Source organism: Eublepharis macularius, chromosome 1 (assembly GCF_028583425.1).
Source record: "Eublepharis macularius isolate TG4126 chromosome 1, MPM_Emac_v1.0, whole genome shotgun sequence".
In the NCBI taxonomy this organism is placed as follows: domain Eukaryota; kingdom Metazoa; phylum Chordata; class Lepidosauria; order Squamata; family Eublepharidae; genus Eublepharis; species Eublepharis macularius.
In genome coordinates this window covers 140,622,842-140,648,438 of record NC_072790.1, presented here as the reverse complement: position 1 = coordinate 140,648,438, position 25,597 = coordinate 140,622,842, and the positions used below count along the sequence as shown (strand labels likewise).

The 25,597-nt window shown below is 40.0% G+C and overlaps 1 protein-coding gene across 1 annotated transcript in view; it reads left to right on the top strand.

Moving 5' to 3' along the window:
* PDE10A (phosphodiesterase 10A) overlaps nucleotides 1-24,538 on the top strand; it is a 92,676-nt gene extending 68,138 nt beyond the window's left edge. The window contains exons 13-19 of the mRNA XM_054977032.1: nucleotides 5,054-5,204; nucleotides 9,664-9,819; nucleotides 10,523-10,695; nucleotides 12,821-12,932; nucleotides 15,486-15,566; nucleotides 20,895-20,983; nucleotides 24,374-24,538. Coding sequence (XP_054833007.1) covers nucleotides 5,054-5,204; nucleotides 9,664-9,819; nucleotides 10,523-10,695; nucleotides 12,821-12,932; nucleotides 15,486-15,566; nucleotides 20,895-20,983; nucleotides 24,374-24,491 — 880 coding nt within the window. The 3' untranslated portion in view covers nucleotides 24,492-24,538. The remainder of the gene's footprint in view (nucleotides 1-5,053; nucleotides 5,205-9,663; nucleotides 9,820-10,522; nucleotides 10,696-12,820; nucleotides 12,933-15,485; nucleotides 15,567-20,894; nucleotides 20,984-24,373) is intronic.
* Nucleotides 24,539-25,597: the final 1,059 nt, after the last annotated feature.

Genomic DNA, 25,597 nt, shown 5'->3' with positions numbered 1-25,597 from the left:
TTTTCTGTATGCATTTCCTTTGTATTTTCTCAAAAAAGACAAATGTCAAAATCAGCAACTATAAATAAAGACAAATGTCAAAATCAGCAACTAGATTGCACTTCAGAATTTGAAGGCCTTGATGTTCACTGGAAGTTGGATCTCTCCTTTACCCTAGTTACTCAGCTGGCACACCTTCTCACCTCTCCAGCAATACAATGAACATGTGCTGCTGGTATCCTGGAACTCTTTTCTGATGCTTCACAAGGTGTTGGAGAGGCAAGAGGTTTCAGCCATGGAGTGTTTAACTTAGTGTGGTTATCTCTAGGGGTGTGCGCTTTGGATATCCAATTTGGGGAAAATGCCTGAATTGGACCCGTTCCGTAAAGATTTAGGGATTCTGAATTGGGACCAGCATGCTGGCCCTGATTCGGAAACCTCAAATCAAAGGTTCCCGAAGCGATTTGGGTCACTTCGCGAACCTTTGCGGCCTTTCCTGGGCTTCAACTGGCCTGCGGGGAATTCCCCTGGGGGCCAGTTGAAGTTTAAAGGGCTCCCCTCCCACCACCTCACTTACCTGTGCCTTCCTGGTGGCAGAGGAGGAGAGGAGGAGGCGGCGCTGGCAGCAGAGGTGCTGGCTCCAGCCTTCTCTGCTGCCCAGCTGGTCACTGTGGTGGCAGAGGCAGCTTGTGCATCAGAGGTACCCGCTCCAGCCTTCCCCGCTGCCCAGCTGGTCTTCCTGGCTCCACAGCCAGGTAACTGGGGTGGGGTGGTGGTGGGGAGAATGGGGAGACTGAATGGGAGGAGACTGGGGGGACTAAGTGGCAGGGTGGGGGCTAGGAGACAGCTTCCCTCCTCACTTCAGTATGCTCTGAATCTTTATAGAGCACATCAAAGCGATTTAAATATCTGAAGCCAAAGCGGCTTGCTGCTTTGGTTTTTGGGGTATTCCAAAACCCGAATATATTCCCCATGCACAGCCCTAGTTATCTCACATACATAGAAACCTGTTGATAGGTGTGAGCTACCCATATAATCAATTGCACTTGCATGTTGCATACCTTAAAAACAGTAACCACAGTCTAACAGTTCTTGTGCATGTGTGGGAATTACGATATGTGCATGGAACTATGCACACGCAAGTACTGTACCAGTCACTTCAGCATCAAAAGTGTTAAAGTGAATGGAGCAGTTCCAGCTATTGCAGATCTCTATGTATGCTTCAGAGCCCCACAGAGCTTTTAATTGGGGAATTTTTTCTTCTTTTTACAGATTTTGTTTGGCTCAGAGGACGATGATTTTGTCTTTGAGTATAGAAGGGTTTTTTCCAGAGATGGGGGGTGGGAATTAAAGGAACTAAAATTATGTTTTATATCTTTGTATTTTATATTTTTTTATGTTTTATATCTTTATATGCATTGTATTTTATGTTTCTTTTTATATGGGAAAGCATATTTATTTGCCCTGTGTTGAGGGCTGGATATCTCAGCCATGCTTGTAGCACTGTGAATTAATCATCATCTTAATAGGAAAATTTGAGCTTGTTATAGGCTAGGAATTTTGTTAGGATTTTTCTGATACTTGTAGTCTGAGTAATATCCTGAATTAAAGAATGTTTTGGCTAAGTGTTCATTAATTGCTAACTAAAATGTTAGGAATCTTTAAAAAGAAAACTCACAAAAGTTTTATCACATGCCATCAGATTTTTCTGATGCTAAGATGAACGTTCTATAACCAATGCTATAATTTCAGTGCAATTTTCTCTAAGGAGCTTCTTGTTTACATGGTAGATCTAAACCATCCTAGGATTTTTTTTCCTGCAGGTTGCTATAGCATATTGGTTATGTGGTCAGGCAGCGAATCTAGCACTCGGCTGATTCAAATCCCACTACTGCCATGAGCTTAGTAGGTATTCCTTGGGTAAGCCACTTGTCTCAGCTCTAGTTCCCCAGTTCTATCGTAGGTATAATAACACTGACCTTGTTCACCACTCCAAGTGGGTCACTAATCTGTCTAGAAGAGTGGTACATAAGCGCAGTTATTATTACTACGTTAATTGGATATAGAAATGTAAATCTTTTTTGTAATTTGGCATCAATTTTAGATCAAATTACAATTTTGGCCTATTTGAATACTATTGGACTTTTACGTCTAAAGTTATATGGAAGGATGACATAACAGACCTATGAATAAATCAGTCTTATCAAAATGTTCCTCAGATTAAACATGCTGTTATATACTTTATGTTTCTTTATATATTGTATACTGTCTTTTTCTCTTAAAAATAAAAAACTGTAAAAATGTTCCTCAGATTAAACTGCTTAAAAACTTATTATGTTTAAGATAGTCAGTGGAAAAGTTAAAATAAAATCTAATGCTCAAGTGCCTTTCTATACCTTAACTTTTCAACCAGAAGACTATCTACTAGAAAAATTCAGAGATTTCCGTTATTTCTCTTATTTGATTAAGTGAGCTTTTGAAAAGCTAGACGATTCTGTCAGAAAGTCTTTAGTGAATTTGAGTTGCCTTCTTCATGATGCTAGAATGACTACTACTGAAACAGATATTCAGAGTAACAGTGCAATCCTAAGAAGAGTTACTCCAGTCTAAGCCCATCAAAATCAATGGGCTTAGACCTGAGTAACTCTGCTTAGGATTGCACTGTAAATATTTTAAACAGATGTTCATTAATTCCTAAAGGAAATAGCAGTTTTTTAAAAAAACAGTTTTATGGAAGAGTTTAAATTACATGTTGGACCGAGTTCTCTTGGGGAATATTAACATGCTACTGTCAGTGTTTATTCTCTATACATCTGTTTGTTAATACTCTGTATATTAAATCAGTATGTAGACTTCACTAATTATAACTTCATATGAGTTATAATTATTTATTGTCATAGGTCTCATAATTTGGTAAGGGGAGTGACCAATAAAATTTTTAGAAATAGAATTCAGTGTGGTTTCTTGTTTAAATTTTGATTTGGTTAAAAATCTGAGTATACTCAGTCTGTAACTGCAAGCACGCTTACTGGCAAGTGTTTCACTGAAATCTTATGACTGATGCGTTAACTAAAGATTGTGGAAATATTTTAAAGCTCATAGATCAATATGAAAATACTAATGATTGGAAACTTTCAAATTTAAATTGTGAAATGTATTAGATGGATTTTAACTTGGAATTGTTACCTTAGAGGAAAGGTAGTTCTCTTTCCTGCCATGTAAGTCTGCCCCATTTTGCACATGCAGGAACAGCTGCAGGGAAGGGAGTTTGAAGAACGAAGAATGCACTGCTTTGATGTCAGCATTGAGCCTTTATATGGAATCTGATATTTTGGAGGAAGGGTAATTAGAGTTTTTAGCCTGGACCAGCTGTGAAAAGATGGAGTGGGGGGGAAATATGAAACTGTGACTTTAGCTTGGATATAGTACTTGGGTTCGTATCAATGCCCTTTATCTACTAAAACTTTCCCTCAAAATATGGATAGCCATGTTAGTCTGTCTGTAGCAGAAGAAAAGAGCAAGAGTCCAGTAGCACCTATAAGACTAACAAAATTTGTGGTGGGTATGAACTTTCGTGAGTCACAGCTCACTGTACCTGAAGAAGTGAGCCGGGACTCACAAAAGCTGATACCCTACCACAAATTTTGTTAGTCTTATAGGTGCTACTGGACTCTTGCTCTTTTCTACTGCCTCAAAATATGTATGTGTGTGTGTTTTACAAAAAGTGATAAGAATTGCTAAGATAATACCTGGAGACATTTTAGCTCAGACTACATGCATGAATTTAAAATCTCTGCGGGGCTCTGTTGTGAGACATTCAGCTGGGTATATGTAGGGGCTTTCCTGTCCATTAGTGGGTGCATCTCAAGAAATCCCCAGTGGAAGTGTGAAGTAGTCCCCTGCATCAAAGATAATGGATCTATGTATGCAATGGGTTTACCACATGGACACTAAAACTGTGGGTGTTTAAATAAGGAATCAAAATTGTATCACCATTTTGGACTCTGAGCAAAATTTTAATGGATATTAATTCCAGCAGGTAAAGATGCAAAACCTAAGTCTTGGGAGGTTCTCTGAGTGTGCAGCTTTGCTGCTGGGACGTAAGATAGCAATTATGCTCTCCCAAGCCTGCGTTCAGTCATGTGGGGAAATAGAGGGGAAACATCCCTTAATGCTGCTTAGGGCCTGTTATAAAACTCTCAAGGTATGAAGCAGGATAGGTCCAGTCAGTCTCCTTACAAACTGACAGAAGGGAGCCATTGAGAACTAAGAAAGCTGCTTCTTCAGTGCTATGTCCCAATGTGAAGAAGTGAGCCTTCTGGTGCCCAAGCAGAACTTCAGGATCATCTGCTTTCCTTTTTCAGACTTGACATTTATTTGGTGAGCATTCCTTCTTCAGGGATTTGCTGGCTGGGCAGTGATTTCTGAACTGTTCCCATTTCCTACCACATCTGGTGGCATTTTTGGAAGTATTCTGTGTGATTTGAAAATCTTTTGAATGACATTAAGTTACCTGTTGTTGTTCTTAAATAAAAACATGTCATATCTCTGCAGTAGTCAAAAATCCTATTTCTCATGGAGTGAGAGAGGATGTTGGGTTCATATTTGGCAAAATATAACTTGCTTTTGAAATCAATTTTACTGGATCAGAAACACTTCCTACTTTGAGTAGATACTAACTATCTGGGCCCAGTGGTTCTGAGGGAAATTGAAATAAGAAGTGTTTCTCTGAGTTTTTGTAATCAGTGTGGTATAGTAGTTAGAGTGTTGGACTAGGATCTCGGAGACTGAGATTTGAATCCCCACTTTGCCATGTAAGCTCAATGGGTGACCTTGGCCCAATCACACCCTCTCAGCCTAACCTTCACAGAGTTGTTGTGAGGATAACATGGAGGAGAACAATGTAAGCTGCTTTGGGTCCCCATTGGGAAGAAAGGCAGGGTTTAAGTGAAATAAATAAAGCAATAGATATTGATGGAGGATTAAATAATTTTTTAGGAAACTGTTTTTCGTTCACTTGGGTTAATGTTGCTTTAAACATTTCCTTTGTCTTATCACTTTCTTTTCTTTAAAGTTTTGAACTAGAAAAACTTTGCCGTTTTACTATGTCCGTAAAGAAGAACTACCGTCGTGTGCCCTATCACAATTGGAAACATGCAGTTACAGTTGCCCATTGCATGTATGCCATCCTTCAGCATAATCATGAGCTTTTCACAGATACAGAAGTAAGTTGGGAGCCTGTTTCAGTAAAAACATTTGCATCTCAAATATAGCATCCTTTCAAACTTTGTTGACTGTGAAGTTATACTCAACAAGAAAGTAATGTAATGGTCTTATCAGTGTTGTATTTAATCAATTGTTTATCTGACCCTTGAATTCCTATATAGTTGTGACCACAGTATACAAGTATATAATGGAATGGCAAAAGTACAGAAAAAGATATGGAATGCTTTCAGTATAAAAATAGTCCCTAAATACTGGAATACCTGAGATCAACAACAAGATGGCCATACTATGACAGCAATGCATAAAATTAGACATGGTTTGGAAAAGGGTTTTGAAAAATGGAGTACGTCTGGTTCAATTAGTTGACTTGAACAAAAGGAAATGCTTTTTCATACATTCTCTTTGACTGTTAAAACTTCCCCTGAGGCACAGTAATCTGACAATATAACCTGTTTGAAAATGGTCTAGAAGTTATACAAGATTAAATTGTAGCTATTAAGTAAGAACAGTAGGGCATAATCCTCTTGCTGATGATCATCCAAGATTAGATTGTTGTAAGTGGCCCATATTTCCACTTGTGGATCTTAAATTGTGTTTTTGTTCACCACCTAATCTAAAAGTAGCAATTCTAATGCATTGCCCTTTTTGCCTGACTCCCATAATTTTAAAAAGATTCTTAGGCTTCTTTGTTACTCACCAGCTCACCTCACTTCTCCTTGATGAGAGAAGTCTTGCCCATTTATTTTAGTGTTGGGTGCTGTTCCAGATGTGCAGGAACGGCAAATGTATGAACTGTCTCTGACATGGAATTAAATGGAAATATCTTTCTTACCTGTACATGGATAGATCAGATTCTCAGTCTATTTACATTTTCATTATTCAACATCTTACATTTTCATTATGAAACCAGTTAGTTATTTGGAAATCTTTATGTGACTTTAAAAGTAAAATTAACCAATGTAGTTCATGAAGGCAAAACATTCACCTTAAATTTGGTTCATTTTCCTGTATAAGTGCCATATACATGACATATTTCTGCACAGAACCATAGAAAATAAAAGGTGTGAGAAATTGTTAACAATTCATTTCAGACTTCTTTACAAGTCATTGGTGTCATGGGCCGGATCTCCTAAGTCTTGGGAGTAGAGATGGGAACGAACCGGAAAAAAGACAAACCATGTGGTTTGTCTCTGAAGATGCCAGCCACAGCAGCTGGCGAAACGTCAGGAACTACAATGCCAAGACCACGGCAATACAGCCCGGAAAACCCCCAACAACCATCGTTCTCCGGCCGTGAAAGCCTTCGACAATACATGTGGTTCGTGGTTCGTCACATTTCATGAACCACGAACTGTCATGAACTTGCCCCAGTTCGTTTGGTTCATGAAAACGTCCCATCCATGTCAGCAAACTGTCACTTCCGGGTCAGCAGAAGGCCACTTCCGGGCCAGCTGAAGGCCACTTCCGGGTCAGCAGAAGGTCTGCAGGAAGTCCATCCCCTGTTGCCTAGGAAACTGATTGGTCGGTGCCAGGCTGTCTGCAGTGACGAACCAAAAAACAAACCAAATGAACCAACCTAAAGTTCATGGCGGTTCATCAGAAATAGCCTCTGATGAACCACTGGTTCGTGAACTGGCCCGGCCCAGTTCATTACGAACTTTGGTTCGTATTTCGGTTCATGCCCATCTCTACTTGGGAGTAAAAAAAATAGAAAATAGGTCTGCTTCTTTGCTTTCTAGCAAAAAGCTTGGCTTTTTTGAGCTGAAAATTATTTGAAAGAGTCATTCATCACCCCCTTCCACTTCTTCCTCCTCCACTTATTTCTTCAACTAGTCAGCCAATAGGAAAGTTTCTCTTTCTAGCACTCAGGTGGCAGAAGACTAGAGAGGAAGAAGAGGAGGAAGGGGGGAAGAAGTTCTCTGGCTCTGAGCCAGACAAGAATTTGGACTGTTCATTTTTATGTTGACAGTGAGTATTAGAACCCTCTGAATTCTGAGCTCTAGGAATACAGTGTTTCTCTAGCACTCGTGTTGTATATGAATCAATGGTTGGTAGATATTCTGTGCCTTTTCTCAGGACTCATCTGAGAGTAAATAGTTAATGTTCCACCTGTCTACAAGGCACATTTACCGCTATATATTTTGTATCTAATTTAAAATAAAGGATAAGATGGTTTTTGTTTTTTTTAACAAAATAAAAGATAAATGGATTTTGCCTGTATTATAACTGTTTTTAAATAAACCTGATATGTTGCCAATAAGAAATGCCTTTAGGATAGTCTAGATCCTGGATTCTAGAAGATGAAATGTGTTTTTAAGCATATGCTCTCCCTTTCCCCTGCAGCCAGTGATTGATTTGGAATGGGAAAATCCATCATGTGACAAAGCCCAGTGATAAAATAAGTTGTCTTCTGCCTTACAAAAGGAATGGGGCCGTAGAGTGCAACTTATGTACATACAAAAACCCATTCTCCAGTTTAAAGGAACTCAGGCAGCAAGGCTTGAAAGAACCCAAACTGAGAGCAAAGCTACATGAGATGACTTACACGAGTTTGTGTGAGTGATTAGAAGTACATGTGTTCCAATCTCCCTGTGTCGACTTTTCCCCAAGCTGAACACGTCCTGTAACTTCAGTCCATACACGTGTCCTGTAAGTTCATGTAGCTGCATTTGCAAGTATTCATGATTGTAATCAGAGAGTTGCCAGTGCAGAGTGCTGATTTTGTTCAGCGTGGGGAGATGAGGGATGGTATCCCATGATGCACCTTCTTTTTCCACATTCAGCAAAATTCAACCATTGTTTCCAATTGGAAACGCAGTTTGAGGATTTCAGGATTTTTGAATAAAATTTTACCATATTTTCTGGGTACCTACTTCTAACGGTTGTCTAACAACTCTCCAAGTTTTATGAATATTGGACTTTGGGGGGGCATTTTATGCCCCCCCAAAGAAGGTGCCCCCCAGCTACCTCCAATCTCCATTATTCCATATGGGGAAAACTATGGGAGCTATCCAGGGGGATAGGGGTAGCATTTTGCAAAAGAAATCTATAAAGGACATACTCCTGACTGTCCTCTAAAGACACCCCAAGTCCCATGGATTGGATCCTGGGAGGCCATTATATGGCCCCCCCAAAGAAGGTACCCCCAGCCACCTCCAATCTCACTATTCCTTATGGGGAAAACTAGGGGAGATATCTAGGGGGCTGGGGTGGCATTTTGCAAGCAAAATCTACTAAATTTGCGGGAGAGCTACTCCTAACTGTCCAATAAAGACCCTCCAAGGTTCAGGGAGATTGGACCCTGGGAGAGGGCAATGATCTATGCGTTTCTGCAGTAGAAATCATTTTTCCCACAGTAGAAACTAATGGAGAGTGGCTGGTCAGGGGGTGCTGGGTTTTTGTGGGGGGCTTCATTTTGGTTCTGTTGGGCTGTCTGGTATGTATATTATAATTGAGAGTGTGCCAGGGGCCATGGTAGCCCTGATCCATGTGTTTCTGCAGTGGGAGTCATTTTTTCCTACAATAAAAACAAATGGGGTGGCTTGGGGCACCTTCTTTGCAAGGCCATAAAATGCCCCCCATGGTCCAGTCTCCATGAAACTTGAGGGGTCTTTAGTGGTCTTCTGCAAATTTGGTGGATTTTGCTTGCAAAATGCCATCCCAGTCCCCTAGATAGCTCCCCTAGATAGTTCCTCTAAATAGCTCCCCTAGTTTTCCCCACAGGAAATAATGAAGATTGGACATGGCTGGGGGCACCTTCTTTGGGGGGGCATATAATGGTCCTTTGGGGTCCAATCCTCATGACACTTGGGGGTTTGTTAGAGGAAAGTTAGGAGTAGGTCCCCAGTGAATTTGATAAAATTAGGCCCAAAAATGCTCGCCCAGGCCCCCGGAAAGCCCCAAATCATATTTCCCATTGGAAAAAATAGCCAAATTTTACTGAATTTTCTCTAAACTGCCAAGGAAGATTTGAGCATGCACAAAGAGAAAGTGCATCATGAGATGCCATCCCTCATCTCAGAGGAACAGCGAGGAAACCTGTGCCAGTCTCTACACAGGATCTGACTGCTTTGTGGCTGATGTGTGCGAGAGAACAGGAAAGTAACGGGAAACACATGTAAGTGCAATCACATGCTCTCCATGTGTAATTCGTCTCGTGTAGTTCAGCTCTGAGACCTTTCAGAGTTGCTGACAATCATAGGCAATCTTGATGATCCAGTGGTCAGTCTCAGCAGAAAGGTATTTCATATGTGCCATGGGGTCATCTGCAGCGGCAGCCTAACATTTATAACTTGTAGGTGACTATCCTAATTAAGGCTAAGGAACAGATACCTGTTTTATGGTACGTTTTATCTATTAATAATATAATTTGAGTGTCTGGAATGGTGCAGAAAAACATTTAGGGTTACAAAATTAATTTGAAGGCTAATTACATTTTCTGCCTGCTTTTTTTTCTAGCGAAGAGGTCTCCTGGTTGCATGTTTATGTCATGACCTAGATCACAGAGGTTACAGCAACAGCTACCTTCAGAAGTTTGATCATCCACTAGCTGCTCTTTATTCCACCTCAACAATGGAGCAACACCATTTTTCACAGACAGTAGCTATACTGCAGGTACAAAGTTGTACTCATAAATTAAAAAGAAATTATCAATAAATTGCATAAATATTATGAGACTACATATACATTTTGTGTGAAACTACATGTTATAAAGAAGAGATGTTGCCAAAAACAGTGTTTTCTTGTAAAATCCAACCTCCCTTCCTTCAGAACATGTATAACACTCCATATTGTAACATTATTGTTACATATTTCCCTATCTCACAAGTAGCAGCCAGTGATGTTGGGACATGGAAACACAACATGAAGTAAATACTAACAGCGGAATACTCTTTTTGATAGAATCTCGATGTCATTGTAACATAATTTCATTTAAACATAGACTGGGATCTGTTCAGTGTGAAAATCCTGCAAGTGTTTTTCTCTTAGATTGCACTTGAAATGCTCCATTTGCCATACTTCCCTTTGAGCTTGGCAAGTTCGAAGAGCACCTTGGAAAAGGAGGCAAAAATAACTTTGAAAAAAATTAGGGTTGCAAAAAGATTCTGATCCAGATGTTAAGAAACTTCACTTGAAGCCCCAAAGTGTCCTTCAGTGCTTCTTGCAAATACAACCTATTGTTACTCAGTGAAAAATGACAGAATATTTTATGTTTGGACATGAATTGCATTAAAGCTAAAGGGGCAGTTCTAAATCCAAGGCTTAAAACAACTCGAAATAAAATCTTACGCTCTTTAAAAAAATCATATTTTCATAGCTGGAAGGCCACAATATCTTCAGTAATTTGAATTCTACAGAGTATGAGCAAGTACTGGAAATCATTCGCAAAGCCATCATTGCTACAGATCTCGCTTTGTATTTTGGAAACCGAAAACAGCTAGAAGACCTTTATCAGACAAGAACCCTGAACCTTAAAAACCAAGCACATAGGTAAACAGCTAATTCACTTTTATAATTCAGTTTCAAATACAAATGTTGTTTTGTGTTTTAAAGATCTGACTTTGTTCGTAAATCTTTATTTTTTTGAAGAATGGGAGGACGAGTAATACTGTTACCATGTGTTACAGACTAATTTTAGCTGTCCAAAAATTTACAAGTAGCATTAACCGTAGAACTTCGCACAAACGTATTTTTATAAGCCGAGTACAGAAACAAAATCTGAACTAATCTCTGACCTGCTGTTGAACAGGTAGACATATCAGAATTTCATTTTATAATTCTGGCTACTTTTCTAAGGAAGTTAAACAAGAGTCCTAAGGTTCCTTTTTTATTAATCAGAATTTTCCACTCATGCAAGAATCCTTCCTTGAACAAAAACACTCCTCCTGTGAATTGAAGATTCTGTGCTTTATCGAACTCAAGAAGATGTCCAAGAAATTAAGCCAAATACTCATATTTTAATGCTTTTCGAAAACCAAAGTAACAGTTTAGGAAAACTTCTTTTAAAGTATTAGTGTTAAAATTTCCATAGGTAATGTTCAGTGACATTATTCCTCAATCCTGAACACATCTGCTAAAAAGTAAAGCCCAATAGTGCTTAAGTGGTTGGATTGCAAATCAGCACTCTGCTGGTTCGAATTCCATTCCTTCTTTAGCTCAGCAGGTGGCCTTGGGTAAGCCACTCCTCTCAGCCCCAGCTCCCCAGCTGTATTATGGGGATAATAATAACACTGACTGTTAACTGCTCCTAGTGGGCACTAATCTGTCCAGAAGAGTGGTATATATGTGCAGTTATTATTATTAATTACTTCAGTAAAACTGATTTTATTCAATCATTCACTTTTTCAGTCTTGCCCCCCCCCCACACCCTACTCAGGGAGCAGAAGGTGCACATTAAATCACTGCTTAGTAAGCTAGTTCTGTCTGTATCTGTTGGTGTACAAATGCTATTCCTGACTTCACTGTTATGGCCCTGTTTTCTGTATTTAACAATGGGGGAAGAATGAGTGGGCCAACACAAATTTCCACTTTCAAGAAAACCAGATAGAGAACTTCAGTGGCTTATTTACTTGCCAATTTTGGATCAGAAGACCCACAGGATCTTGCTAATAAGTTCTACTTGGTATCAGAGGGCCCGTCTGGCAAAGGAGTGGTAATGGCTGCTGTAGTGTAGGGTCCATTCTGGTCTGCTGTGCTTGCCAAGAGACTCTTGTCCTCCTTGCTTGTTATTTTGCTGTGATAGTACAACCGTAGAAACAATAATAATAATAATATTTGATTTATATACTGCCCTTCAGGACAACTAATGCCCACTCAGTGGTTTACAAAGTCTGTTGTTATTATTCTCACGACAATCACCCTGTGAGGTGGGTGGGGCTGAGAGAGCTCTGAGAAGCTGTGACTGACCCAAGATCACCCAGCTGGCTTCAAGCAGAGGAGTGGAGAATCAAACCTGGCTCTCCAGATTAGAGTCCTGCGGCTCTTAACCACTATACCAAACTGGCTCTCGAGACATTCACTTCCCCACCCACCCCCCATAATTTAGGAAAAACAAAACTGCAGGAACATCTTCCAGTAATGCTGTACTTACCTGAAAGGAATTTTTTTTTCAGGAGTGCTTTCAAGAAAAAGTGAGGGTAGTTTTATATTTGCATGCAAGTTACAAGTATGTGCAGTAATAATTTTTTTGTATAAATTTTGGGGCAGGGGTAGTCTCACATTCAGGACTGTCTTCCTTTCAGCTTGTATTTTTAGGGATAATAAGTAAAAAAATTTGCCAATCTTAAATATCTCAGTAAGAACAACTGTTCCACTAACAGTGCAGTCCTAAGCATAGTTTACAGCTTTGTAAGTTCTCTGAAATAAGTTGTATTAGAAAGGTGTAGTTTTTGTTTGCACTGTAAATCTCCCCAGGTAGATTGATTTTCTGTGACCACACAAATTTTAATCGGTTTTTCTTTGCTGCCCTGTTTTTCTTAACATAGGCCACAGCTCTGCATACCTACCTTTTCATATACATAGATCTGCTCTTGTATTAATAATTATGTATTTAAAAACTAAATTCAAAATATGATATGTTGTTAAACTGTATAATAAGTTTCTAGTTTCATTCTAGGGACCGTGTGATTGCGTTGATGATGACAGCTTGTGACTTGTGTTCTGTTACAAAATTATGGCATGTAACCAGACTAACATCCAGTGATATATATGCAGAATTTTGGACTGAGGTATGTGTTTTTCATCCCTGATTTTCTTACTCATCTGTAGGCAGATATTTTATAAAATCTGTGAGTAATTCTATTTAAATAAGCAAGCTCTTTGAAAATTATTTAATTGGCTTTATCTAAGTTATCATAAAGAGCAAATGAGGCACACCTATTTCTGAACTGTACCACTTAAGACTTGCAGGGGGGGAATCACATGATTGAATGCATCTCTACACAAAACATTCCCTTCATATGGCAAACTAGCATCTCACAGACAAGTTGAGACAAATATCATTCCAAATGACTAGAATTTCCTTGGTTTTGAATGGGAGGAACATTCACTCGTGAGCTGGCACCTACAGTATGAAGTGGTTCAGTTCAGAAACAGATTTACTTTCTCAGTTGTCATTTGTAGGAACTGGGCCTTAGTCTTGGCACATAATAGAAACTTCTGTTTGATATTTTTCAAGAATAGAACCACAAAAACTATAGGCCTCCATCCTACCTTCAGCCAAATAAAGGTGGGTGAAATTAGACATTAAGCAGCAAACAAAGGAATCTATCCTGGTCCCATCTTTGTTTCTGACATGCAAAACAGATGGGAAGTGAGGAAGAGCACAGGGAGAAGGGAGGATACTTAATCCTTCGTTTACCTTCTGCTTTTTCTCTGCAACTCCCCACCACTATTTTTCTCCCAGCATGGAGACTGATTTTCCAGGATCCTGCAATTCAGGATTAATTGGAATAGCACACATAGGTGCTTTTAATATTCCCTGATTTTTTTAATGAAAATTTATCTACATTATTTATAGTCTACCTTTCTCACTGAGACTCAAGTCGGATTACACAGTGTGAGTTAGTACTGTCAGTCTCAAGGACATTTCAATAAACAATGTAATAGGGTATATATGTGCAAATTATATTTAAAACCAGCAGAAATCCAATCGAGAGTTGAATAAATGCTGAAACTCAGCATAAACAATTCTAAGACTGACATAGTAGCACATAATAGTAAAGTCTATGGTCCCTATCTTTTTAATGATGCATCTCTTTGAGCCCACTTTCTTATAGTACAAATCTAGCTGAGTAAAAAGCCCTCTTGAATAATTCAATTTTGCATCATTTGCAAAAAACCAGGAGAGTGGGAGCTTTCCTGACCTCTTCAGGCAGGCTGTTCCATAAGTTGGGGGGAGGGGTCATCAGAATGCATATATACAGTCAGCTGTTGATTTTGCCCATTTGCAAGGTGCCACCTGCAGAAGGCCCTGTTCAGATGAGTGAATCTGCCATGATAGAATACAGGGAAAAACATGATCCTATAGATATGTCATACCAAGGCCATGAAGAGCTTTGTATGTGATAGCCAGTACTTTGAATTAAGCCTGGTAACTGATAGGTAGCCATTAGAGTGACTACAGAACGGAATTCATTCTTCTCTTAGCTTCCAATAGTAACTGAGCTGCAGAATTCTGCACCAACTGCAGTCTCCACGTTAATTTAGAGGGGAGTCCAATATACAGCACAGCATTACAGTAGTTAAGTCTCAATGTTACCATGGCATGGGTTCAGGTGGCCAGATTGGCCATGTCAAGCACAGACAATGAAAAATGAACATTTTTGGATATCCCTAGGTACTTATTTCCATAATTCAGGAATCATTGGAGAAACATTCTGCAGGATTATTCTTTGTGACGACAAAAGATACTGATATAACTTAGCATACATTATGAGAACCTGAAAAAAATTCTGCTAAATGGCACAGCAGTGGACTTACTGTTTGTGACAGTGGACTTTTTGTCCAACACTAGCCAGTTCTGTAAACAGGATGTTAAATTAGTTGGCCCCTTAGTTTCAGGTGGATCGTCAAGTTGGTCTGCAGTAGAACAGCAGTAAGCACCTTCAATATTTTCAGGGTATGAGCTTTCAAGAGTCAAAATATCTGATGATGGGTACTACTGGACTCAAATCTAATTGGTTCCCTGGGTCTGATCCAGTAGTTCTCCTCAGACTCCTTCATACCTTACAGGGGCCTCTTGGCCACCATGAAGACTATGGAAGTTCTGTGTTTGTCAGGCGTGTGTGGGCCCAAATCAGATTAGGACAGCAGCACATATGGAGAAGGGGCCTTCCCTCTATACCATTTTCCCAATCTAAAACAACTCTGAGGAACCACTATTTGTTCCATGGGGAAATTTGTGTGTAATGAAAGCTAACAAAGTAAATAGCAACTCCGTGGAATCTTTTCAGATTGGCAAATGAGGATATGTGGGGAATTGGAAGCTTAAAACCTGTTTCTGTGCAGTCGCAGTCTGGGTCCATCCCATGCACTCCTGGAAAGCACAAAACCACCATGACGTGATCCAAAATCCTTGTGGTGGCCACAAGTGCTTTGTAACATGTGAATGTGTAAAATCATCCCTTTTTGTTGTTTTCTTAATCCCCTTCTCCATATTTTGCCTCAATATATTGTTCTAAATATTTTGCTATATATAAATAAGAAACATTTCTTGTACCTCATCAAGAATTAATTCATCAAGTATCTTCAGTGATCCTTCTGTTTGCTTTTTATTTTAGGGTGATGAAATGAAGAAGTTAGGAATTCAGCCTATTCCCATGATGGACAGAGACAAAAAAGATGAAGTTCCTCAGGGCCAGGTAGGTCTGAAATACTTGATGTTTCCAAAAAACAGTACAATTTCACTGGAAAGCAGATGTTCCTATATATGTGTTGCTGTCTTATTTTTTTACCCTGATGGTTCATAAAATATCCTGAATTAGAATACTACAAATGGTGAGCCACAACAACTCATGGGAGAAAGGGCATCACATCTTCCTCCACATTTGTTTCCACCCCTTATTTCAAAGCCATTCACTCTTTCTTTGTGTCTTGCTCCCTGGCCACTCCACTGCTCATATTCTTTCTCTTCCTCTGATTTCTGCTCTGCCCACATCCTTCTCTCACACTGAAGCCAAAACTTGGGGGAAGGGAATCCCATCCTCCCTTCTGTCCACCCCCCAGCTTGGCAAACAGGCCACTAGCCATCCAGCTGCCCAATTGAAGCAGCATCTGCTTGCCTGGGTCCCTCGACAGCTCCCCTACCCTGCCACCTGCGTAAAGCTGGAGAGGGCAGCTACTTTCACAGATCCACCCAACTCTACTGTTGAGGAGAAATAGAGCTGCTGGTCATCCTCATATTAATGATACATTGCTCCAGGCCAAAGAGAGCCAGTTTGGTGTAGTGGTTAAGAGCATGGGACTCTAATCTGGAGGGCCGGGTTTGATTCCCCACTCCTCTGCTTGAAGCCGGCTGGGTATCCCTGGGCTAGTCTCGGCTCTCTGGAGCTCTCTCGGCCCCACCCACCTCACAGGGTGTTTGTTGTTGTGGAGATAATAATAACATACTTTGTAAACCCCTTTGAGTGGGTGTTAAGTTGTCCTGAAGGGTGGTATATAAATTGAATGTTGTTGTTATTGTTAAATATCAGGTATCAGGTTGCGGTGACACTGTTATGACCCCTTTCTCTCTCTCGGGTAGATTTGGTCTTTAAGCCTTTTTATTCCTGCCCCTTCTTAGTAGATTGCTGCCACCAGGAATTAAATTTCAGAATAACTTAAATTTCTCCTTTTAGTGATGTGCCCAAGAGTCAGGCTTTTTTGTGGTACTATGTGGTCCTGAGGAAAGGAATGGGATATAGGAATGACAGATACTCTGGAATATAAAAAAAACACAAAGTAAACTTTTATTTTTATAAGAAGCATATCAGTTTTATATTATTTCTAAAACTTGATGGTTTCAAAAGAGTACTGCTCAATTCTCAAAGTTACTTTACTTAAACCCAGTCACATAGATCTTCTCTCAGGCTTCACACACAGTTTGCCTGCTTTCTCCTTTCACAAACACCAGTTCAGGCTTCCACACAGGTTATATTTCTCTCAAACAACATAAACAAGCTCAGGCTGCACACAGCTTCCCTCTCTTGCCCTGACTAAATATTTTCTTTCCACTCTCAGTCTAAAACTGTGTTCACTCCGCCCACACTCTCAGTTATCAACCAATCATATCACTCACTCATCTCTCTCTTTCACCCCCCACTCTTCATCTATACCACACCAAGCATTTAAAGACACATACACACATTTATTTAAAATCATTACAGGCACCTTGACATTTTATTGTGGTGCCTAGTATTTTCAGCAGTGGTTTCGTTGTAGTCTCTTTAGTGGAATTTCAAAGCTTATTTGTAATTTCACATCAGAATGTTTTCTTGTATGACATAAAAATAAATATGCATGAAGGTCTTGTTTTTGCTTGTTTATGTGTAAACTTAACTTTACACTATTCAGTGGAGGTGGATGAATTCATTTCCGAACCAATTGCTTCTGTACTGGCTCCAATATTTAATTAGATGAAGCTTTTGTTTCATTGTTTTTAAATTAATTCTAATTTTTTTGAAAAAGCAATACGCATGATCTTACAGAACCATGAAAGTTCACACTCCAGTCCTCTTTAAACAAAATTCAGTTTGGAACAAATCAATTCAATTTGGGTTTCACAGATTCCCTTTTAAATTATGTCATTTTGGCTAAAGAGATCACAGTCCAGATTTTTTAAATGTGTCTGCTATTGGTAATGCAGTTTTTGTTTTCCAAACAGATGCCATACACATTTGCCTTGAAGTTGTCAAAGCTATAACAAATTCTATAGCACTCATACATCCACTATTTAAAAAAAAAATAAACCTGACAATATATATCCTGTAATATTGCTAAATTTGTTTTCAAAAGTGTACCTTTGTTGAACAATTCCAAAACATATGTGTTAAATCCGCCTTGGCAGTTTGACAAAATTTTAACTATGCTTCCAATATCTGAGGTGTTTATAAATGTTAAATATGGTATTTATGATTTTATAGACATATTTATTATATTCTGAGAAACGTTATCCCAGATCCCATTCTTTCTAAGTAATACATCCTCTTATTCCCATTTCCTTTTAAAGCTACTTTATTCAACAGATCAAGCAATAAATTTTATATTCTTCCAATCCTGCTTTCAGAACTGACATTTCTAACAATAATTTAAAACTCAGTTTTATTTCAGTTTCCCTAGTAATATCCCTTTATTGAAATTAGGGCAGGTACTACCTCTCTATCCAATCTGACACTTCTTTGTTAGGTAACTTTATCCCTATCTCCACTCATTCCTCCACCCTCATTAATTTATAGTTAAACCAACATGCCTTACCTACAAAGTATACAGAAGTAGAGAAATCCTGATTATAAACCACTAATGGAAACCTGCACTACTAGCCGCTAGCTGAGGGCCAGTTTCAACAATCTTTCTCAAGGGTGTATTAAACAGAGCTGGATCTAGGGTTCCCAGCGCCTGGGACAACCCAAGTCTAGCCACCCTCGTGTGCGTGCGCAGCTCACACGTGCTCCCAGCGCTGTGTGATGACGTCACTTCATGATGTCATCACGCAGGGCAGCCGTGCCACCAGCGGAGCGGCGGCTTCACTGGTGGTTGAGAGCCTGCCGTGCTGAGGACAGGGCGCAGCAAGCTGGCCGCCCCCTCAGCCGGGCAGGCAAATGGCACAGAGGGCTGGGAGGCCACCCACACCATTCACCTGCCCCGCAGGACAGGGCGCGCGACAAGCCAGCCGCCCCCTCAGCGGGGCAAGCGAGTGGTGCAGGCAGCCTCCCAGCTCTCTGTGCCATTCACCTGCTCAGCTGAGGGGGTGGCCAGCTTGCCGCGCGCTCCCTGTCCTGCTGGGCAAGCGAGTAGTGCGGGCGGCCGCTCAGCTGCCCGCGCTGCCTCCGGCGCACTCCTGGCAGCTGGCAGCTGCGCCCGGTGCCCCCTCTTTGGCGGCGGCAGGAGCAGACTACCCCCCTGCACCCCTCGATCCAGCCCTGGTATTAAATAACAGTTAACATGAATTCCAAAGACTCAAAGCATGGATGTCTGCATCAAAGTCATCAATAGTCTGTAGCCATGGCTAGTAGGGTGGGCCTCTTGTGACTCTCCTGCAGGGCTTTTTTTTAGGGGGAACACGGGGGAACGGAGTTCTGGCACCTCTTGAAAATACTCGGCAATAGTGCTTGAAAATAATATGATTTCAAAGAATCCCGTGTGTTTCTTTTTCATTTTCCTCCTGAGAGTTCCACCACCTCTTTTCCCAGAAAAAAAACCCTGCTCTCCTGGACTAGTCATCTGTAATACAGAAGGGAAGGAAAACCATTTATTTTGCATATAAGCTACTGAGGACTTGTTCGCTTATCTGATGACCAGGAGCGCCTTGATAGGAGCATATATTGCTTTGGGTCTTTGGAATTGCACTTTAAATTTGAATTTATATGCAGTTAAGTACTGTGTGACTGTGTTGAGAAAATACTCCACTGGGGGGTACCCTTTTTTGCGTAATTGTCTGTCACCTGTGGCTGCCTCTTTGCTTTGGCTAGGAACTAGGAAACCCTGGTTTGAATCCCCACTTTACCATAGAAGTTAGCTGGGTAACCTTTGGCCAAACACACACTCTCAGCCTAACCTATCTCATAGGTTTTTTGTGCCAATAAAATGTAGGCGAGGAGAATGATATCACAATATATAAGATGCTTTGGGTCCCCATTAGTGAAAAAAGCAGATTATAAATGAAGTAGGTAAATAAACAGTCACTTACAATGCCTGTGAAATAGTTTACTCAAAGTTCTTTTCAACCATAAAAAGTATTGCTGTGGCAGAACAGCCCCACTGACCTGTAAGCACTGCTCCATCTGGCCCTCTGAGGTGTCTAGGTGCCAGTGGCAGCCTGAGTCCACATGGTGACACATCACTCTCCAGGCCCTCTTGACCTCCAGAAGGGTTTTCTTTTACTTTTTCAGTACAGCTGCTGCCAACTAGCTGTTTTAAGAATTACCTACCAAGATGGCTAGTGATCTCAGCTACCCTTTGTGTTCCTTGTGTGTTGTTGTTCCAAGGCCCCACTTAGCACCCTTTGTGTTCCTTGTGTGTTGTTGTTCCAAGGCCCCACTTAGAGCCTGTCTCTCTCCTGCTACCTAAAGTCTGGTTACCACAGGAACAGCTTATCACAGTCGTGCACTGATGGGGAAAGTGTGATTGTGCACTTAACCATCTCCCTCCTCCTGGGGCCCACTTTGAATAGTGCCTCAAATGGTGGAGATCTGCATGGTACAAAGAAATACCAGCATTTAAAATAGTAAATCATTTATTAAAAGGAAAAAGTCCGCACACATACACTCTGCACAGCAACGGATTGAGCAAGGAATAACAAAGAAAGATGGATTCCTGTGTCTCTCACTCTGTGCATGCCCTAGCTGATCTTATTCTAAAGTGGACTCTTTAACTTAGAAAATACAGTTTGCTAAAAGCTTATTACTTTGGAGTCTTTGTCCCACATAGCAATGGCAGTCATCAAGATAGAGCTCACACGTGAGAGCTCCTTCCTCCAGAGGTAATCAGCCAAGATGAATGTGCCAAAAGGGCCCCTCTCCTTCTGTGCCAAGGGATTTTATCTCTTCTGTTTCCCCTACCCCCTTGTGGGTCAAAGAATCCTTTCCTGAAACCCCCAGGAAGATACAGTCTAGCCACTTGTACTCCTAAGCTTCTATTTCCTTCCTAGATAACAGATTCCAACTAAGTTCTGAGCTGATCATTTCATTATCTCAGCCCAGGATGGCCATTAGCATTTCTAAAGCGTTGATAGTTAGACCTGGGCACTTGAAAGCCATTGACTTCCCCCTTCCTGCCTGACTTCTGTCAGGAGAGAAGAACTCTTAAAACTAAATGTGGGGATTGTGTCAAGCCCAAGACCTGAAGTAAAAAGACATTTGTCCACAATTGCCAGTAACAGATATTTAGCAAATATTTTCCACTACAGACAGTTACCTTGCTAGGCAAATAAGTTTTTTGTCTTTCCAATTAATAAATTGTAGCTTGTCTTGGTTTTTATTTCCATTTTTTTCCAGATTGGGTTCTATAATGCTGTAGCCATTCCATGCTACACCACACTCATGGAGATCTTACCTTCCACAGCACCACTGCTTCGGGCATGCAAGTGAGTTACAAGACTTTGAATAAAATACCTTGATCAACTGGAATCCATTTGACAGGGTGTCTACTGTGAAGCAATAAGTAAATCTAAATAAAATTTTCTGTTGTAGAAACTGTCAAATATGAATGTGATTGTTTTACTATTGTTATAACTATCTGTCATCCTAAACATTAACAGGTAACTTGGATGATATATTCTGATCTTTGACTTTTATCCAAAGTCCGTGCAGATTTACTTGGATCCACTGGAATTTCTGTAGGCAGAAGAATTTCTGGCTAGAGAGCATGATTTCCTTGCCTCACCCCTCCTGCTGCAGCCAAAAAACTGGGAAAGCAAAAAAGTCGCACTCTTTCCACCTGTATAAATATTCTAGTGAATCTAACCCACTGTCTTCAGTGGTACTTGCTCCCAAGCAAGGGTTTATAGGATTTCATCCATTTTTAAGCCTTTGTCCTATATCCTATGGTAGTTATCACATTAACATTGAATGCTAGAAAGCATCCAATCTAGGCATATTAAGAGGATTTGGAAATGAAAAGATGACAAAACAGAAGATGATTGGACAATTCAAAAATTAATTATTTCACAGCAAAGCTATAGCACAGTATTTGTTTATTTGGGTAATCCACTCTTCTCAGCCCTAGCTCCCAAGCTATATTGTGGGAGTAATAATAACAAAGGATTCATTTGCTGCTCTGAGTGGGCACTAATCTGTTTAGAAGGGTAGTATATACGTATACTTATTATGATGATATTATTGTTACTGTTATTATTATTATTTCTTCTTTAACCTTCACCACTAGTCATATCAAGTCTTTACTGTTTTCTACCAGTAATGTGGTGTCATCTGCATATCTCAGGGCCAAGCTACAAGTGACGAATGACACTTGAACGGCAAGTGTATTTCTCCCTGTTCACTTGCCCTCCACTCAATCCACTTGCCATTCAAGTGTCATTTGTCACTTGTAGCTTGGCCCTCAGACAGTTAACATTCCGTCCACCAGTTTTCACTCCACCTTCATCTAAATCTAATCCAGTTTTCGTTATGTTATATTCTGCATACAGGTTGAGCAGATAGGGAGATAATATACTTCCATGTGTGACACCTTTGCCAATTGGATAGCTTTCTGCTTCCCCATATTCTTGTACTCTTGTCAGAATACAGATTACACATCAAAACAATCAGATATTGTGGCACACACAATTTTTTTAGAACCAGCCATAGCTTTTCATGAGCCACAGATAGTCAAAACTTGGCTGTGGTCTATAGATTACAAAAACTGATTTTCTTCTGGAATTCTCTGGTATGCTCCAGTAACCAATGTAAATTTGCAATATGATCTCTGGTATCACTTCCTTTTCTGAATTCTTTTTGAACATCAGGCATTTCTTGTTCCATATACGATAAGTCTTTGTTGTAAAATTCTGAGCATCATTTTGCTTGTATTACATTAATGCGATGGTCCAGTAGTTGCTGCAGTCTTTGACATCTTCTTTTTCTGGAATTAGAATGCATATTGAGCATTTCCAATCTGTAAGCCATTGCTTTGTTTTCCATATTTTTGATATGTTCTTGTTAAGATTTTGATCGATTCAGTTTCTGTAGCTTGAAATAGCTCTACTGATTCCTTGGGCATTTCAGAGCACTGTTAATGGTCTTCCTTGCTTAATGACAATTCTATCTCAATAGTGATTATGTCCCAGTAGAAAATGGTTTCCTTATAAAAACTGAACATTTTACCGTATATTTATTTATGCTATAGATTACATATCTAAGATTGTTTCAGACCTTCCACAAAACCAGACATGTAGTATGATAGCAGTCCACATGCATGTCACATTTTTAGAGTCATCAGTGCAAACTAACACACTGTTAGTGAACTTTTAAAACAGTTTGTATTTTTATAGCACAAATGGATCATATTTGGTAGTTTGGGGAAGTTTTAATTGGAGGATATGCATAGTTCTTGCAAAACAAAATGGTCTGCTTAGGTTTCTCTAAGAACTGTCAAAAATGGAAACAATAATTGTCATAAATAAAAGAGCAGATGGTGTCTTGAAAGATTTTTATATATCAGGAATAGTACTTTGACAAGAGAGAACCTACAAGGACTTGCAGGTAGACATGTCATTTTCCTCAACACCATTATTTCCTTTTCTCTTCTCTGAAAGCCCCCCATGCCTTCTTCCGTTTTCTATGTCTGTCTCTCCTTACTCACCAGCCCACCTGCCTTTATCTGCTCCGTTGTATTCAGCTTTCCCTTCTTCTCTCATCCTGGCAGCCTGTACCTAGGAAAAGTATGGCCTAGTTTGTTTGTGTGTTTGTTTATTTGATTTCTAGCTTGCCCTCCCTGCAAGTGGGCTCAGGGCAGGTTACAACAGGATACAAAATACATTTATAAACAGAATAAAACCCCATTAGCATCAAAATCATACATTACAATAAAATACAGTTCTTCAGATAGCGGCCCAGTTGTGCAGTGGTAGCTGTTGTGTGGTGCCAGCCGCCAGGCCAGATCTAGTTGTGTGTGGGAACCTCAAGGACTTCTAGGGAGCACCTCATTCCCCTATATATCCCTTCCCCACATTATTTCCTCTTTCGCTCCTCTTAGCAACTCCCATCCTCTCACCTTTCCCTGCTTCCTTCTTTTCTTCCCACCCACCAACTAACTTATTTTTATCTTTCCCCCATCTTCAGCTATATTTATTATTTATTTGCTTCATTTATACCTGCCTCCCCCACCACTGGAACCCAAGGCAGCTTACATCATTCTCATCTCCATTTTATCCTCACAACAATCCTGTGAGCGAAGCTATGCTGTACGTGATTAGCTCAGGGTCACCCTGTGAGCTTCCCTGACAGAGTAGGGATTGGCATCTGGGTCTTCCAGATCCTAGTCTGAAATTCTTAACAACTACACAAAACTAGCTTTTGTGGGGTAACAGCTGTTGAACAGTAGCAGGCAGCCAGTCCTGGGTTAGTTATGCAAGTCACGTGGTATCAGGTTGCTGGTGGTTGCTGCCAGGCTTGACTTTGGTCTTAAAGACCAAAATTGGGCCTGGAAAGGACCCTTCCCCCTGCCTTTGCTGACAGAAATCAAAGCTTGAAGGCTGGAAATACTATTGTGGTTGCCTAGCAATGACAACTGAGAGCATTCATTTCTTGAAGCAACAGGTGCTGCTTTTTGTGGGTTTTGACCCCCCCCCCCATTTTTTAAATTTATTTATTTTTAGATTTCAGATTTTTCTGCAAGCCTAGAGCATTTTTCAGGTTTGTAGAAAGATCTGTCTTATCTTTTTATGGCTCTAGACTGAGAATTAGATATATTGATACCTCATTCTGAAAAGAGTGTAAACTTGTGTTCACCACTGGGCTCTTTTTTACCTCTCTAGGGAAAATCTCAAACAATGGGAAAAAGTGATACAAGGAGAAGAAGCTTTTGGATGGCTACCGGCTGAGCCAGATGAAAGAGAGACATCAGATTCACTTCCAGTGAAGATTGATGACTGATTCTTACTTAAAAATTGTTTTATCACCCTCATTCCCTTTTTAGGCATCTGTACTTACTTTTTCCCAAAGATAAAAGCTGCAAATGTTAACTGGGAAAATTTTGATGTTTCTGTTCTTCACTGATACAGTGTGAACTAAGAGAGAGCTTGACAATTCAACTGTTCCAAAATCAACTATCAAAAAACAAATGTTTGGTCTGTAAATATACATGCTGAGGCCTTAATTTAAAATAGTTGTGGTTGGGAGAGCAAATCTTAGCGATTGTTTTTAAATTTTATCTTTATTGCAGGAGGTTTCAATGGTACTTTTACTATTCCATACTAGTCTAGTAAATTGGCTTTAATGCCTATTTCACTTGGGGGATTTTTTGCTGTAAGTAGGATATTTCCACATTGTTGTTGTGAATGTTTATGTTTGATCTTTTTGTAATCAGTTTGGAGTCCAGTAGAAACTCTCTGGAGCTGAAACTGTCACTGAGTTTAGAGTACTTGAATTTATCTTGCTGCAGACAGGGAATTTAACTTCCAGATAGAAGGCTCTAGAAGCTATCTCATAGCTTGGGAACAACAGCTTCGTTGCATACCTTGAACATTTAAGTAGTTATAATGTATGGCTCCTCAAAGGTATGTCATAAACTAAAGAAAGTGTCTATTTGTACACTGGAAATATAGAATATTTTTATTTGGTGCCCTGCGTAAGAGTAATTTTAAATATGCAAGTAGAGATCTGTCAAGTAGTCAAATTGGCCAGTTATATTATAACAAACATTGGAGAGACTTGCCTTCAAATCCCAACTAGCCCACAAGAAACCGGACTTTCCAGCCAGTCATATTTGTTGAAAGTGATCTTAGTACCATCACAATAAATGAAACAGAAGTTCTCATCAATTTTTGTGTTGCGCACTAGTACTATTCTGCCCTTCCCAAGTGACTGCCAAAAGACTTGGAACTCTTTCCTCCCGTCCATTCCTTCTATTTAATCTTGTAGGCAGACACTGTCAGCTGTAGAGTTGCCTGCTGAACAAGCAAGCTGGTTTGGAAATCATTGCACTTGAATACTGTGAATGAAGGTCTGTGCTGACTTGGCCCCAGTTCTGCAGATTATTA